Source organism: Varanus komodoensis, unplaced genomic scaffold, assembly GCF_004798865.1.
Source record: "Varanus komodoensis strain SLA01 unplaced genomic scaffold, ASM479886v1 scaffold1, whole genome shotgun sequence".
Classification (NCBI taxonomy): Eukaryota; Metazoa; Chordata; class Lepidosauria; order Squamata; family Varanidae; genus Varanus; species Varanus komodoensis.
This window is the reverse complement of record NW_025335268.1, coordinates 8,533,044-8,549,007: the sequence shown is the minus strand read 5'-3', so window position 1 is coordinate 8,549,007 and position 15,964 is coordinate 8,533,044. Positions and strand designations below refer to the sequence as shown.

Sequence of the window (15,964 nt, the reverse complement as noted above, 5' to 3'; positions counted from 1 at the left end):
CTTCTTTTAACCATGAATGAAGAAGCCGCATTGTGAGCATTCAGTGGATCCTGCAGCATCATTGCTAAGATACCTTCCTCACTGACTTCCCCTATGATGCTGTAACCTCAACCCTGATGCACAAATGAATAGGTAGAACTTCCATTGATTAAATCATGCAATCATTGACACATAACCAGGCCTGAGAAAAACCCCTCTTCTAGAAATCAGCATGTGCATCCTTGAAATGTAGCTGACACTGACCAGGCACCAGTCCAGAGAAAACTAGTAGGTACTTGACAGATCAAAGCAGCTCAGACAAAGAGCAATTCACCCCAGCCCCACCGCATTCTCCTCCTCTTCTATGTAACAGCAGCCCATCCTCACCCCTCCTTCAGAGCATCTTCTTTGGTATGCAAGTGGGAAAGATCACACCTTGTAACTTTTTGCTTCTATAACCTATTGGATAGTGTTAATTATATTTTGTGTAACCCTCTAATGATCATTGTATTCAAGGGTCAGCTGAAAACTGCTCAGGTGCACCATCTGGAACAATTTGTAGGTAGCCAGTTATTCTTAAGAATAAATCCTTTTGAAGAAAACTCCCCCTGTTGTGTGTTTTGGGCATGCGCACACCAAGACATGGACCTTTTGGTCAACAAGCCTGTCCACAGCGTTCACAGGGTGCTTCCTCAGAGATTGCAAAGGGCCAAGGGTGCTCCCAACCCAGCCAGGGAAATACAGGAGGTGGGGACTGGTGGCAATGATCCTCCTGAACAAACTGGATATTGCATGTTACTAATGCTGGAATCTTCCTGTGTAATAGGAAGATGGTCACATCACAGCCTGAATGAGAATTTTGAGGTGCTGGAGAAAATGCATGGCGTGCCTCTAGTTTTGGCATGTGGACACATTTGATTTTTTGTTGAGTTCCTGAACATTGCATGTCCCATTTTTATTCAGTGCGGTAATATTTCCTTCAGAAGAGGAGGTGGCCAGATGGAGTCACTGGGACGGTGGGTGTGAGCTTGGGTGGAATTCCAAGGGATGGTGGACAGGAGAGCCTGGAGGAATGTTGTCCGCGGGGTCGTGATGGGTTGGGCATGACTTTGCAACTAACAACAACATTTGCTTAAAAAGTAGTATGGAGCAATGTTCACAATAGTTTATGAATTAATTTGAGAGTTGTGATGGCATTTGAAGCACTATTAATACTGCAAGGTTTTGAACTGTCAAGCTTCATATTGTGTTAGATGGGCATTTGTCTGTATCACCTATCAGGAATTCTGTAACAATGGATTTTTGGCATTGGCAGGAGCTGGATGAGATGGGCTTTCCTGCTCCCTTACCATAGAGGTCATCCAAGGATATTCTCCTGGTAGTTCTGTATGGACCTATGACCCTACTGGAGTCCACCAGTAGGAGAGCCTTCCATATGGTGACTTCAGTTCTTTGGAACTTCCTGCCCCTGGAGATCAGCCAGGCCTTAACATGATGCTCTTCTCAGCACCTGCTGAAGACACCTTTTTCCGGGAAGCCTTCCTTGTTGACAAGCTATATTTTTAATGTAATGTTTTTATTCTTTTAGCTGTCTTATCTTTTTATTGTTCCCCACTCTGGAATTTGCCAGATGGAACAATATACAAATAAACTCTATGACTGCACAACTTTGTGACTAAGTAAGCTAGTGCCCAGTATTTCACCCCAATATTCTGAGTTACCAAGAACCCAGGATGAGGCTCTGTTTATGAAGTGGTGGGACTGTGCAGCTAAGAACTGGCTTGATTCATAGTGTCTGTAGTCATCAGAAGTTCTAGTCTTCAACCTAGGTGAGTTCAGAGTGTACCCTTTTGCTTTCTCCCATATAACATGGTTGATAGCCAATCCGTGGAAGTGGGGAACACCACTGCGTTGGACAATATGCTTTGTCTTCCACACCCAACCCTGTGTGGCATGAACATCACTTGCAAGGATCTGTAGAAGCCCATGCTCAATCTCGAGCTAGTAGGTAAGAAACAGATTACAATGTATTTTTAAAGCACATTTATTTTCAGTGTTGTTCATTTCCAGCTCAAATTCTTACACATCCTGATCACAAAGATACCAAACAATGAGAAACTTAATTAAAAGGATTCTATACATGTGCCATGCTATGCACGTTAAACGGGAAAAAGGCCTATTACTCCTAGCATATACTAGCCAGCCGTCCTGGCTGGGACATGCTGGGAACAGTTGGCCTTTCTACTGTCTAAACATGCACAAGATTGTGCCTTAAAGTAATTAAAACAAAGCTCAGTGGTTCCTAGAGACACGTCATTCTTATGAAGGATTATTAACAATTATAGGCTGTTTGTACTATGTGTTTATTTGACTTAGCATCATATTTTATGGATGGGACAAAAAGCATGGACCTTGCTGAGCATGATATTTTATGGAATAGTTAAACATCACAGATTTTTCCACAAAAAGTAATTGCAGAAGGAACCCTTCAAGACTCCAAAAACTGAGAAAGAGTCATGGGTTGGATTTATGACAGCAAATATCAAGGACTGGAAAATGATGGTTATAAATGAATCACAAGAAGTTATACCGTTGGCTACAATGCTGAATTAATGCACTAAATGTTTGCTGTGATTTGGCTGTTCTTTAATCCACAAAGTTTACATACACTAGAAGAGTCCACACAATAGTCACACTTGACCAGTCTATTTTCTTTGTACCAGTGGAACACAAAACATTTGATAGCTTCGAGGACCAACTTTCATTTTAATAACAAACAGTAGCAACAAGTAATACCACCCTACTATTAAACAGTACCACTAATTCCCTAGATTCCACTAGACATCCATAGGAGAAGTCAGAACCCCAGCCCAGACCTCAGAAGTATGATCCAAATTCAGAACTGGGTCTCCAACCTTGGAGTGCCCCCCACTGCCTTCAGAGCACCCTCTTTCCACCCATTCCACACGAGCTACAAGGTTGGAAGATAGACCTCAGATATGGAAGCCTGGGGGCACTCCAAGGGGTCAGGTGAGGAGAGAGGCTGTTGAGGTGGCACTCAGCCTCCTCACCTGGGGCATATGGCCAGAAGCTTGACATGGCCAAACCTGGTTGTCAGGTGCACTTCTCCCACCCTCCACTGGGTGTTCATAATCCTCCAATTTAGGAGGGTTATAAGCAGTCACACTGGATTGCACAGCCCACATATTAAACAGATCATTAGACAAACCAGGGATTGTAAATACAGAACCATTGAAATCAATAGGCCCTAAACTAGACAGGACTAACATAATTTCCATTGATTTTACTGGGTCTACTCTAAGTATGTCTCACTCTAAATCCAAACCAATATTGCCTTGTCTCACATCCATCCCTATCCACCTTTTTCAGGCTCTTTTCTTACACTGTGGAAATGCCAAAATCAATGAACGTTGACTGTGTCTGTGTCCTAGAAGGTATGCACCCTGTTTCCATATTGCATGCCTGATGTCAACAAGGTATCCTATCTCAAGGGCACAAGGCAAAATCAGAACCTGAATTTACATTTAATTACTTGTTCTTCTTTGTACATAGGAAGTATATAGCACAAGGAGTGCAATATGGTTTGGCCTGGGGACATGGAGTGTAGGCTGGGCAAAGGAACTTACATGGTTAGCCAATTTTTATTCCAACATCTTTACTGTTCTTGTGAACTGATGCATCTTTAGAAAAGAATTGTCCAGGGCTCTCCTCATTGCTCCATCATTTTAGGGCATTTCTTTTATCATTTAAACATGGCAATAGCTCTTCCTACAATACGTTTGAGAAATAGCCATACACTGCTCTGCAGCGCACCTGAGCTTATTGATTTTAATCCTGGATGCTATGAAAAGCTACAGTAGTCACTCTAGGAGTCGTGTAAATAGCGAGTCAATGGACTTCTACGGCTGCTCCACACACATGATAGGACAGAGAGAATGTAAGACACATCTAAACTAATATACATTCAATGGAGCGTTCATCTGACCTTCTCTGTACCGCAAAGGAGGGGATGACAGCACTTCATAGGGAGTCACCACCAGCTTTCTAATGTGCATAAAACCCACCATCCTCAGCTAGCCTCCTTTCAGAAAAACCAGTTGGGGAGGGGGGAAGCACCATAAGATGCAAGAAAAATGGACTTTCCATGACTTATCAACACCTATCATAGCTAAAGCTCTCTAGGAAGTTCATGGGATTGTTCACAAGTCTCTTGCAGTGCAATATTAGACATATCTACTCAAAAATAAGTCCCATTGAATTGGGTGCTTACTTCCAGGAAACTGAGTATACTCATGGAGTCTTATACTTCAGATTCAAGCACACTTACCCTTGAGTAAATTGCATTGAAATCAATGTGTCTTACTTTCAAGTAAATACATTCAGGGTCAAGACAGTAACCAACCATTGTGCATTTTATCCTAATCTACTTGAGATCCTCAATTTACCAAAGGAAGAAAAAACAAAGGCAGGAGCAGAGGTAAGAGCCTGTTCATGAGATGTTAATGGTTTTCCCATGAACGTGGGAAGAGTGCAACAGGGACCTGCCCTCACTGTTGTTAGCGATTATCCATCCAAAATACCAGGGAGGAAACAGAAGAAGAATTGGCTGCATCAAAAGCTGTTAAATTAGGATTTCTCTGAAAGTCACAATTACACTTCAGAAGTGAACACATTCACAAACAGGCTTAAGTATTTCTCTGACCTTCGCCTGAAGCTTAAATGAACTTCATCACAGTTTCTGTTTCACAGATTGCAAAACCATCATTTTTCCCCTTCTTCATTAAGTCCCAGCAGTAATCCATCAGCAATAACCCTTTTCTTAGGCAACCGATGATGTAGCAATTGAAGTACAAGGGTCCATGGATCAGCAGGGCAAAAACAAGAATGGGGATCTGTTTGCAGCAGTGAGTCTTTTTGGTCCCTCATGATGAAACCAGCTGAACCAGCTGACATGGATTCTAGATATCAAGTCATTCATACTCTCACAGACCATGGTTTGAAGGTGCCTGGCTCAGCAGATGGACACTGCACAAAAAATAAGATTGAGATACTTGAAATGGAAGGGGAACAAACAGTTGCCATCACAGAAAACATCTAGGCCCAATCCCAGATTTGACCTGTCTTGGCAACTACAGAACACATTGTCTTCAGATTTAATCATTTTTCACCCATACAAAGCAAAACTGAGTATTGTAGCTGTTTGACTTTCATCTACTACATGGTCAGGGTACAATGTGATCAGCTGCCCTATTTTAGAGAAGACAGTCCTCTGTTTGGAGGTGCCCTCCATTTGCTGGGTCACAGTCTGGATTAACGTAGATGGGTTAGCCCCTCAAGAGCAGACTAACTGAGCACACAAGTCACCTGGTCAGTCCTCCTTCCATGGTGAGATGTCTCATATGTCTAATTTAATTATTCTTTCTACAGTTGTATTTATCCTTGCAGAACAACATATGCACCTCTTATGCAATTGAGCATCCTCCTTTGTCCTCTTTTTGGCTGACGCATTTCCTCTTTCTAGCAAAGCATTAAGTGGGTAGCAAATCAGAGCATAGGGCAAGGCCCCCAGTTTCTGGTGCAATCCTGCATAAATGCCAAGAAAGATGAAAGCGTCTGGTACAGAGTAAAGAAGCAGGTCCAGGCAGAGAACAGCTTTGGAAGGAAGTGGTGAAGTTAAACCTGTTTGAAAGTCTCGTGTTCATTTCAAAGATTCTGGCACTTGGGTGGGCTTAGGGGATGGCGCTTGGGTGGGTCAAGGACAGGGTCTGCACAGGTACACATACAGTTAGGCAGGTGCATTAGAATGAAAGATCAACTTTGGGCATGTAGAAGCAGGCCACCTGACTATACTTCAACAAAAATTGTGGAAACTAGTGAGGATGCAGGAAAAAATGGCCAGCCAGAAAGACAAGAAAAAAGCCCATCTGGCTGGCAACACAACACACTCTCATGCAGACACCCTCCCATCAAAAGTCCACTTGAGGTGTGATACACTGAGAGGTGGAGCAGTACAACAGCTCAGAGAGTGAGCTGTGGCTCAGAAATCCCTGATTTGAATGTTGCATTGGGCATAAACTCACTGTGTAATCTACCTTACAAGATTTGGGTAAAGTTTGCAGCTAGATAATGCACAGGTAGCACTTTGGACTATACAAATGTTAAGCGTTGCTGTTCTTATTGCTTAATATAAGGGTAAATCATTAGCACAGAAAAGTGTTCCCAGCTGTCCCCCTAGTTCACAGTCAGCGATTGCAGAGTGTTGAATGTATCATATTACAAAAGAGAAAGACACGTGGCACAGACAAGTTATCCTACCAGTTTGGTGAAGACATCAACGCAAGCATTGCGAATTCTCTCTGGGGTGGCTGGGCTGTCCAGTCGGAATGGCCCTTTTAACCCTGACTCTTCCCTGGCAGAGACAATTGCATCCTTGATGGCATAAAAGACGGAGGCTGACAGGAACAAGGGGGGCTCACCCACAGCCTAGAGGGAGTCAAGAAAATCAAGCACTGAATCAGGCACGGCTCCTGCACAACTTACAGCAAAATGCTCATTGTATCGATTGGTCATAATCAATATTCATAGCAGGAAACTTTTCTTCATTTATTGATTCGTATTTTCACCACAAGTTTCACTTTAAACACACAGTCAAGCCACATATTCACCATCCCTTTCACAAACAAGGTAATGACCAATAACCATCCAAGGGAATGGAATAAATGCAGGAAACACAGAATGAGCCATTCTAAAGGTTCATAGGAAATTCCCCACAATGCCCCAAGTTTCAATGTTTAGATGCGGTAGATATCCTCAGAGTAAGGAAACCTATAAAATGTTATAGCAATTGTAGCAAACCCTATTAAAACACACGGGAAATTTCAGAACAACTTTCTGTCTTTGGCATAACCCATGGACATGCAATAGCCTCTTTCTTCCTCACTTGTATAGGAGTCCCCACTAGACTAGTGCCAGTGAAGATCCATCACCATCGCCTAAGCTGGTTAGGGCTGGTGGGCGCTGTAAACAGAAACATGTGGTGTGCAATGCTTGCGCATCCCTGCTCAAATGGTACAATTACCTTGGATGAATAAATGGCTTTTCTATTTGGACAGTCCCGGAGAAGAGAAACATAGAACTCTGTTGGTATGTCTCCAAATGCAGGGATTTTGTACATTCCTGGCCCTCGGGTGTATAAGTTGCCTTCTGGGGAATAGCGCAGCTCCTCTAGAGTAAATAGCCCAATTCCTTGGACAAATGCTCCTTCTATCTGCAAAAGTAAACCAAGACTGAGTCACTTTTTCCCTTAACAGAATGGAACAGAATCATACAGTTGGAAGGGAAGGTCAGGTCCAACCCCCTGCTCAATGTAGGACTCAAGTCTCCCATCCAAATACTGACCAGGCCTGACCCTACTTAGCTTCCAAGATTAGGTAGGATCAGTCAATTCAGGCTATATGGAATGTCAATTAACCCCAAAGTGGAAGGTTTCAGACTGCACTGTTTCACATAGGTGCCAAGTCAATGCACCTGTAGCACAATATATTCAGGGGAAACCAAACCAGGGAAGGTTGTTCTAAAGGAATAAACTTCACTATCTTCAGTTGTTGAAAGTGCTTTAAAATTAAGTGCCATATCTACTGCCAATGCATTATTAAATAACAGTGTGGCATCCAATCTTATCTTGAAGATAATGGTTTTCCCCTTTTTCCAGTTGATGGAGAAAACTGCCCCATGGGATAAAAAGAAACAACATAAGGTAATTATAAATTAGCATCTAAAACCTTCCAGAACAAGCAAGTTCATGTTTATGCCACTGTTTGTCAGGCTTGTTGCTGCTTCTTAACTAATTTAATTTGCTTGCATGCACATCCTGCCCCCCAGAGCAGAGCCCTGTTCTGTCGCTTACCTGCCCTATATCTATAGCTGGGTTCAAGCTGGTACCAACGTCCATCACAATGTCTGTTCGGAGGTTCTAAAGAGTGGCAGAAGCAAAGACTAAATAAGCACAGGGTTAACCATATACAATTAACTAAACCTTACTTCTGTCTGGCTCTGTGTTTTCATAAGCATTATAGGTGACGGTTCTTAGTGCTGAATAGCCTGAGCTGAGCCAGGCATGAATGTGCCCTGCTTTTGCCTAAGGCAAGACATTGGTTGCATCCACTGATAAGACAAGCCACACGGCAATTGCTTGTTGCTATGCGTGGTCCATTTGGTTATGGCGAATCCCCACAAAGAGCCAGCGGTCTGTTCCCTGCTGTCCTTGCTTGGCAGAACATGTGAATAAAGTTGCAGTGTTTTTCCACAGTTTCCCCATTTACTTCAGTGAATTCATATGCACCATGGAATGCATGAAGAAAAGATGGAGACTTGTGGAAACTACTTAGAGTGGTTACCATGCAAACATGCGAACCCAGGACACAATGTAAGAGACCATGCTATACAGTAAGCATGCGGCCTGGTTTAGCATTATGTGTGAACACATCCATTGTCTCTCAACCAGGACTCACATTCGCACGTGTAATGCAGCAATAAGAAAACTGACATAAATTATGACAATGCTGTATGGACCCACAAGATAGGAGAGAGGGCACTGGATTTCGGTTTAATCATTCCTAGAGCAGATCCATTGAAATCAAAAGTCCTTGAATAACTCAATGCCCATTGATTTCAATGGTTCTACTCTACGTGTGATTAAATTTTGGAAGTGACACATAGCATGGTTGACTGGGAAATTATGGGAGTTGGAGGACTTTTTCTGCCTAATATAAATTATCAGTCCCTATCAGAGCAGCCTTCACAGCTTGTCAATTCTGTGCAGAAACTATTCAGAGAAACCCACCATCAAGATGAACTACATGATTATTATAAAATGGACTGGGGGTACAGAGAAAGAGAGAGAGAGAAGTTAAGACCCTTACTCAAGGACATGTATGAAGGCCAGAGCAGAAAACAATTTTTCTTGTTAAGTATGATCAAATTATTACATTAGATATATAGAGTAATACATATTTTCCCCATCAAAATGAACCAAATAACTTTTAATTGTCTGCCTAGCTGGCTTACCTTGTGGTCACCTGTCAGGCAATCTATCTCAACCTCAGAACAGGCAACACCATAAGTGAAGTAACAAAAGGGCGTCCCTGTATTTGTCTTGAAGTCATATCCAACGTCAGGAATTCTTGAAAGAAAGAGAGAGGAAAAGATCAAGTGAGCAGAGATTTCATTTACCATTCCACTGAAGTCAAGCTCCTCACCACCACCACCACCACCACACACACAGGTGAATCACAACCTGATGTATAAAACTGAAGGCTATTGGATTCAAAAAGGTGAGCTAATTTTGAGGATCAGGCTAGGATCACTACAAACTAATAATGGATGGCTATTGGTGCTGTGCTACCATCATCATCATCATCATCATCATATTGTATGTATATCCTTTTTTCTTCTGGTGAGGAACCCAAGACGGCTTACATGATCTTTCTCCTCCTCAATTGTATCCTCACAACAACCCTGTGAAGTAAGTTAGGCTTAGTCAGTTCTGGCCCACGCAGGGAACTCAGATAACAAAATGGGGACTAGAACCCAGATCACCTGGGTCCAAACTAACCAATTTTCCACACCAGCTCTCAGTATGGCGTGAGCCTACCTATGCAATAAGTTCTTCCTCCAAGGCCCTCCTCAAGGTGCCATCTATGAGTGAAACTTGGAAGGTAGGGAATGCTTACCCCAGCAAGGCCTACCTGGCACCATGATACTTATCTTTTGACCTCCATGTTAAGACTTTTCTCTTAGTTCAGGCATTTAGCAGCTTATGATGCTATTTTAATCAGGTTATTTTTTTAATCTGGATTATTTTATTGTTGATAGTTTACATTTCTTGTAGATGTACATGTGTTTTTGTGTGTGCTGTATGTTTATAAGGCATTTTAAAGGCTTTAATCTTTGTAACCCATCCAGAGTGCTCCGGTTACAGAGCAATATAGAAATTTAATGAATGTACTAATTTTTTAGGGGGCTTCTGTAGCTCAATGAAGCTATGAACTATGCCGTGCAGGGCCACCCAAGACGGACAGGACATAGCAGAGAGCTCTGACAAAATGTGATCCACTGGAGGAGGAAATGGCAACCCACTCCAGTATCTTTGCCATGAAAACCCCATGGACAGTACCAAAAGGCAAAAAGATATGATGCCGGAAGATGAGCCCCTCAGGTCAGAAGGTGTCCAATATGCTACTGGGGAAGAGCGGAGGGCTAGTACTAGGAGCGCCAGAAAGAATGAAGCGACTGGATCAAAGCCGAAAGGACACTCAGTTGCAGATGTATCTGGTGGTGAAAGGAGAGTTCGATGCTGCAAAGATCTATACTCCATAGGAACCTGGAATGTAAGATCCATGAATCAAGGCAAGCTGGATGTGGTCAAACAAGAGATGACAAGACTGAACATCGACATCTTAGGAATCAGTGAACTAAAATGGACAGGAATGGGTGAATTTAATTCAGATGACCATCAGGTATACTACTGCGGGCAAGAATCCCTCAGAAGAAATACAGTAGCCTTCATAGTCAATAAAAGAGTAGGAAAAGCAGTATTGGGATACAATCTCCAAAATGACAGAATGATCTCAGTTCGAATCCAAGGAAAACCATTCAACATCACAATAGTCCAAGTCTATGCCCCAACCACTGGTGCTGAAGAGGCTGCAGTTGACCAGTTCTATGAAGGCCTACAACACCTTCTAGAATTAACACCAAAACATGATGTCCTTATTATCATGGGGGATTGCAATGCTAAAGTAGGAAGCCAAACGATAACTGGAGTAACAGGTAAGTTTGGCCTTGGAGTACAAAATGAAGCAGGGCACAGGCTGGTATAATTTTGTCAAGAGAACACGATGGTCATAGCAAACACTCTTTTCCAACAACCCAAGAGACGACTCTACACATGGACATCACCAGATGGTCAACACAGAAATCAGATTGACTATGTGCTCTGCAGCCAAAGATGGAGAAGCTCTATACAGTCAGTAAAAACTAGACCAGGAACTGACTGTGGCTCAGATCAGGAGCTTCTTGTTGCAAAATTTAGGCTTAAATTGAAGAAAGTAGGGGAAAGCACTAGGTCACTCAGGTGTGCCTGAAGAACTATGGATGGAGGTTCACAACAATGTACAAGAGGTAGCAACTAAAACCATCCCAAAGAAAAAGAAATGCAAGAAAGCAAAATGGCTGTTCGAGGAAGCTTTACAAATAGCTGAGGAAAGAAGGGAAGCGAAAGGCAAGGGAGAAAGAGAAAGATACACCCAACTGAATGCAGAATTCCAGAAAATAGCTAGAAGAGATAAGAATGCCTTCTTAAATGAACAGTGCAAAGAAATAGAAGAAAACAATAAAATAGGGAGGACCAGAGATCTCTTCAAGAAAACTAAAGATATGAAGGGAACGTTTCAGGCAAAGATGGGCATGATAAAGAATCAAAATGGCAAGGACCTAACAGAAGCAGAAGAGATTAAGAAGAAGTGGCAAGATTACACAGAAGAACTATACAAGAAAGAGCTTAATGTCCCTGATAACCACAATGGGGTGGTCACTGACCTCGAGCCAGACATCCTGGAATGTGAAGTAAAATGGGCCTTAGGAAGTCTGAGCAACAACAAAGCTAGTGGAGGCGACAGTATTCCAGCTGAGCTATTCAAAATCCTAAAATATGATGCAGTAAAAGTGCTACACTCAATATGCCAGCAAATTTGGAAAACTCAGCAGTGACCACAGGATTTAGTTTACATTCCAATTCCAAAGAAGGACAATGCCAAAGAATGTTCAAACTACCACACCATTACATTCATTTCACATGCTAGCAAAATTACGCTCAAAATCCTACAAGCTAGGCTCCAGCAGTATGTGGACCAAGAAGTACCAGAAGTACAGGCAGGATTTCGAAGAGGGAGAGGAACTAGAGATCAAATTGTCAACATGCGCTGGATCATGGAGAAAGATAGGAAGTTCCAGAAAAACATCTACTTCTGCTTCATTGACTATGCTAGAGCCTTTGAGTGTGTGGATCACAACAAATTGTGGCAAGTTCTTAAAGAGATGGGAGTACCAGACCATCTTATTTGTCTCTTGAGAAACCTATATGTGGGTCAAGAAGCAACAGTGAGAACTGGACATGGAACCACTTCCTATTTAACTTATATGCAGAGCACATCATGAGAAAGGTGGAGCTAGATGAATCACCAGTTGGAATTAAGATTGCCTGGAGAAATATTAACAACCTCAGATATGCAGATGATACCACTCTAATGGCAGAAAGTGAAGAGGAACTAAAGAGCCTCTTGATGCTGGTGAAGGAGGAGAGTGCAAAAGAAACTCAACATTAAGAAAACTCAGATCATGGCATCCGGTCTTCTCACTTCCTGGCAAATAGATGGGGAAGAAATGGAGGTAGTGACAGATTTTATTTTCCTGGGCTCCAAGATCACTGAAGACAGGGACTGCAGCCAAGAAATTAAAAGATGCTTCCTCCTTGGGAGAAAAACTATGGCAAATCTAGACAGCATACTAAAAAGCAGAGACATCACGCTGCCAAAAAAAAGTGCGTATAGTCAAGGCTATGGTTTTCCCAGTTGCAATGCATGGCTGTGAAAGCTGGACCATAAGGAAGGCTGAGCAACGAAAAACTGAGGCCTTTGAATTGTGGTGCTGGAGGAGACTCCTGCAAGTCCCTTGGACTACAAGGTGATCAAACAATTCAGTCCTAGAGGTGATCAACCCTGGCTGCTCTTTAGAAGGCCAGATACTGAAGGTGAAACTCAAATACTTTGGCCACCTAATGAGAAGGAAGGACTCCCTGGAGAAGAGCCTAATGTTGGGAACAATTGACAGCAAAAGAAGGGGACGGCAGAGAATGAGGTGGCTGGATGGAGTCACTGAACCAGTCAGCGTGAGCTTAAGTGGACTCCAGGAGATGGTGAAGGACAGGAATGCCTGGAGGAATGTTGTCCATGGGGTCGTGATGGGTCGGACATGACTTCGCGACTAACAACAGCAACAGGACTATGCATCACTGTAATCATTTCAGTGCCTCTCCCTCTCTTCTTCTTCACTGCCTTCACTGCCTTCCTCCTCCCCTCCCCATCTTATCCACCAGCCACAGCAGATGTTCAGCTGTTCTCCCTCTTGTGCAGCCTTCCCCAGCCCAGGTCCCTCAGAAACGTTGCTTCATACTTCTAAGGGCATGATGCTGTGTGCTTCCAGCATTGTCAGGGGAGCATACAGTTATTTGGAGTCCCAGCTACAAGGTCCTCTCAGACTGGTGCAAGGACACACACACACACCTCTGAGAGCCAACTCAAGAAGAACTGTGTTGGCCACCTCTCCAAGGCTGTCTATCGGCTTTGCAGAGAACTAACAGGGCATGTAGGGGGTGGCTAAGGGAGGAGACTGGAGCTAACAGCTTATCTCAATGGCCATCCCATCCAAATGCAGTGCCGGGGCATGAGAGCTGGGCCAGTGAAGACCGCAGCTGCAGCTCATCCCTGCATTGGATATATGGGAGCTTCTCTGTTCAAAGGTCTCTGCAGGATCAGGATGGAAGACTTTGGATTGTTCCACAGTAAATCAAATAAAAATAATTTAATCTTTAGCCATCCATTTTAAGTGTAATGATGCAAATGAAGGGAAATGCTTTGTGTGTATTTTTCATTATGGATCAAGCAGAGTTTGGGACTTCAACACAAAGGGGGAGTACACTCCTGGCGCCAGGTAAAGACCTTTTTATTCAACCATTATTTTAATAATCAAGGGTTTTAGATGTTTTAGGATTTTTTTTTCTTTTTCCTCTCTTCACAGTCACATTTTCTATTCTTTCCTCCTTTTTCTCAAGTTCATGATGTGTTGTTTTATATTGTTTTAATAACTGAGGTTTTACATTGTAATTTTATATTTTGTAAGCCATCCTGAGCACTTGATGGAAGGACGGGATATAAATGCTTGAGATATAGATAGATAGATGTATTTGACGTGTTTTTATCCCATCCTTTACAGGAGTCTCAGGACTGCACTACAAAGCAAAGTGGCAGCATACAATAGATTATAATTCTAATAAAGCACAATATTAAAACCACAATTAAGTCTTAAAATGAAGAGAAAATAAAAAGGTTTTAGCCTGGCGCCGAAATGTATAAAGGGACAGTGCCAGGAGCACCCTTCTGCAGAGCAGTTTCTAGAGTTAACAGGCAAATCATGTTTACAATACAAAGCATTCATGAAAGAGGTGGCTGAATCATTTATCTTCTTCCTTGTCCAAACACTTATTGAAATTAGGACTTACAACAGCCTTTCAAAGGCCACCTGGAAGCTATGCTGACTCACCTATAAAATCCTGTAGCGGAGAGGCTCACACAGTTATGGTAGGCTGCTAACACCTGATGAAAGAATACAGATTTCTTTTTGAAAAGCTAGTTCTCTTTAACTAGACTGGCTGCCAGTTATTACAGAAACCTCAGGGCAGAGGTGTTCTTTAGCAGGGCAAGAAATGAATGCATCCCATCTATGTTCCAAAGGAACAGCATCATTTATTTTTATTATTTATTTATTAAAACATTTCTATGCCACCCCTTGCCGAAGCCTCGGGGCGGCTCACAGCACAAATAAAATACAATAAAATACAAAAATAACAATATAAAATTAACAATATAAAATAAATAACAATATAAAAGAAGTCGCCCTGGCCAGATAAATAAGCAAATTTTGTTAACAATTAAAATGACGTTTAAATAAAAAGGTCTTCGCCTGGCACCGAAAAACAAATAACGACGGCGCCAGGAGGACCTCTCTGGGGAGCGCATTCCATAGATTGGGCGCCACCGCAGAGAAAGCCCTCTTCCGAGTACCTACCCTCCTAATTTCTTTCACGGAGGGTTCCCGGAGAAGGGCCTCTCCCGCAGATCTCAAGGGGCGGCCGGGCATATATGGATGCAAGCGCTCCTTCAGGTAACCAGGACCCAAGCCGTTTAGGGCTTTATAGGTCATCACCAACACCTTGAATTGGGCCCGGACTTCAATGGGAAGCCAGTGAAGCTGACGGAGGACTGGAGTCATGTGAACATAACGCCCAGTCCCCATCAGTAGCCTGGCAGCTCTATTTTGAACCAACTGAAGTATCTGGACCGTCTTCAAGGGAAGCCCCACGTAAAGCGCGTTACCAGGAGACTCTTACACCGCAGGCAAACCCTCCTCAAAGACAGGGCACAGAGCACTTCTTGAAGAGTAGCTACAATGTCAGACAGTCCCCACTAACTCCCTTGGTCCTTTCCACAGCAGAACATAGGACAGATTATGGATAATTTGCTAAGGGTTGCAAATGCACACACTGTAATGGCAGCAACATACCCAGTCTTCCCAGGATCCTTTTGGGTTAGCAGATTTCATTGGTTCCAATCTCTTTAAGATCGTCTGACAAGCATTCTAAAAGAAGAAGAAAGAACTCACAGCAAACAGCAATGCATTAGAAATCCATATGTGTTGTACCCGACAACTGCAGTTAAGTAGACTCATTTTTCTTAAGCTTAAGAACAGGTGACTGCCCACCACATATCCTCTGCTCCTTTGTGATAGCACTCGCTCTGTGTTCCTGTGAAGGCTCCGGATCAAGAGTGAGCCAAAATTTACTGTTTCCCAGGTTAGAAAAACCCAAATTTCATCATAAAGCCAGACAACCACATGCCACAGATTCTCAAGTCCCTACTGCTGGTCACTTTTAACCATACTAGTCACCCTAAAACTAAGTCACATAGGATCCTACAATCCTTGCTTTTATAAAGCAAACCAGACAGACTTTTAAACAGGGTACAAACATACCACAACAGAATGAATATTATTAGTGATACCCTATTAGTCTTTCAATCCAATGGCTAAATTCAGTTTTGCAGGGTAGACTCCTGTTAATGGCAGGCTTAAA

General features: G+C 42.7%; 1 protein-coding gene across 1 annotated transcript in view; it reads right to left on the bottom strand.

Moving 5' to 3' along the window:
* Positions 1-2,725: 2,725 nt before the first annotated feature.
* XDH (xanthine dehydrogenase) overlaps positions 2,726-15,964 on the bottom strand; it is a 66,827-nt gene continuing 53,588 nt past the window's right edge. The window contains exons 31-37 of the mRNA XM_044437029.1: positions 15,397-15,471; positions 14,377-14,429; positions 9,067-9,181; positions 7,907-7,972; positions 7,079-7,267; positions 6,316-6,483; positions 2,726-5,025 (exon numbers count right to left, since the gene is read on the bottom strand). Coding sequence (XP_044292964.1) covers positions 4,975-5,025; positions 6,316-6,483; positions 7,079-7,267; positions 7,907-7,972; positions 9,067-9,181; positions 14,377-14,429; positions 15,397-15,471 — 717 coding nt within the window. The 3' untranslated portion in view covers positions 2,726-4,974. The remainder of the gene's footprint in view (positions 5,026-6,315; positions 6,484-7,078; positions 7,268-7,906; positions 7,973-9,066; positions 9,182-14,376; positions 14,430-15,396; positions 15,472-15,964) is intronic.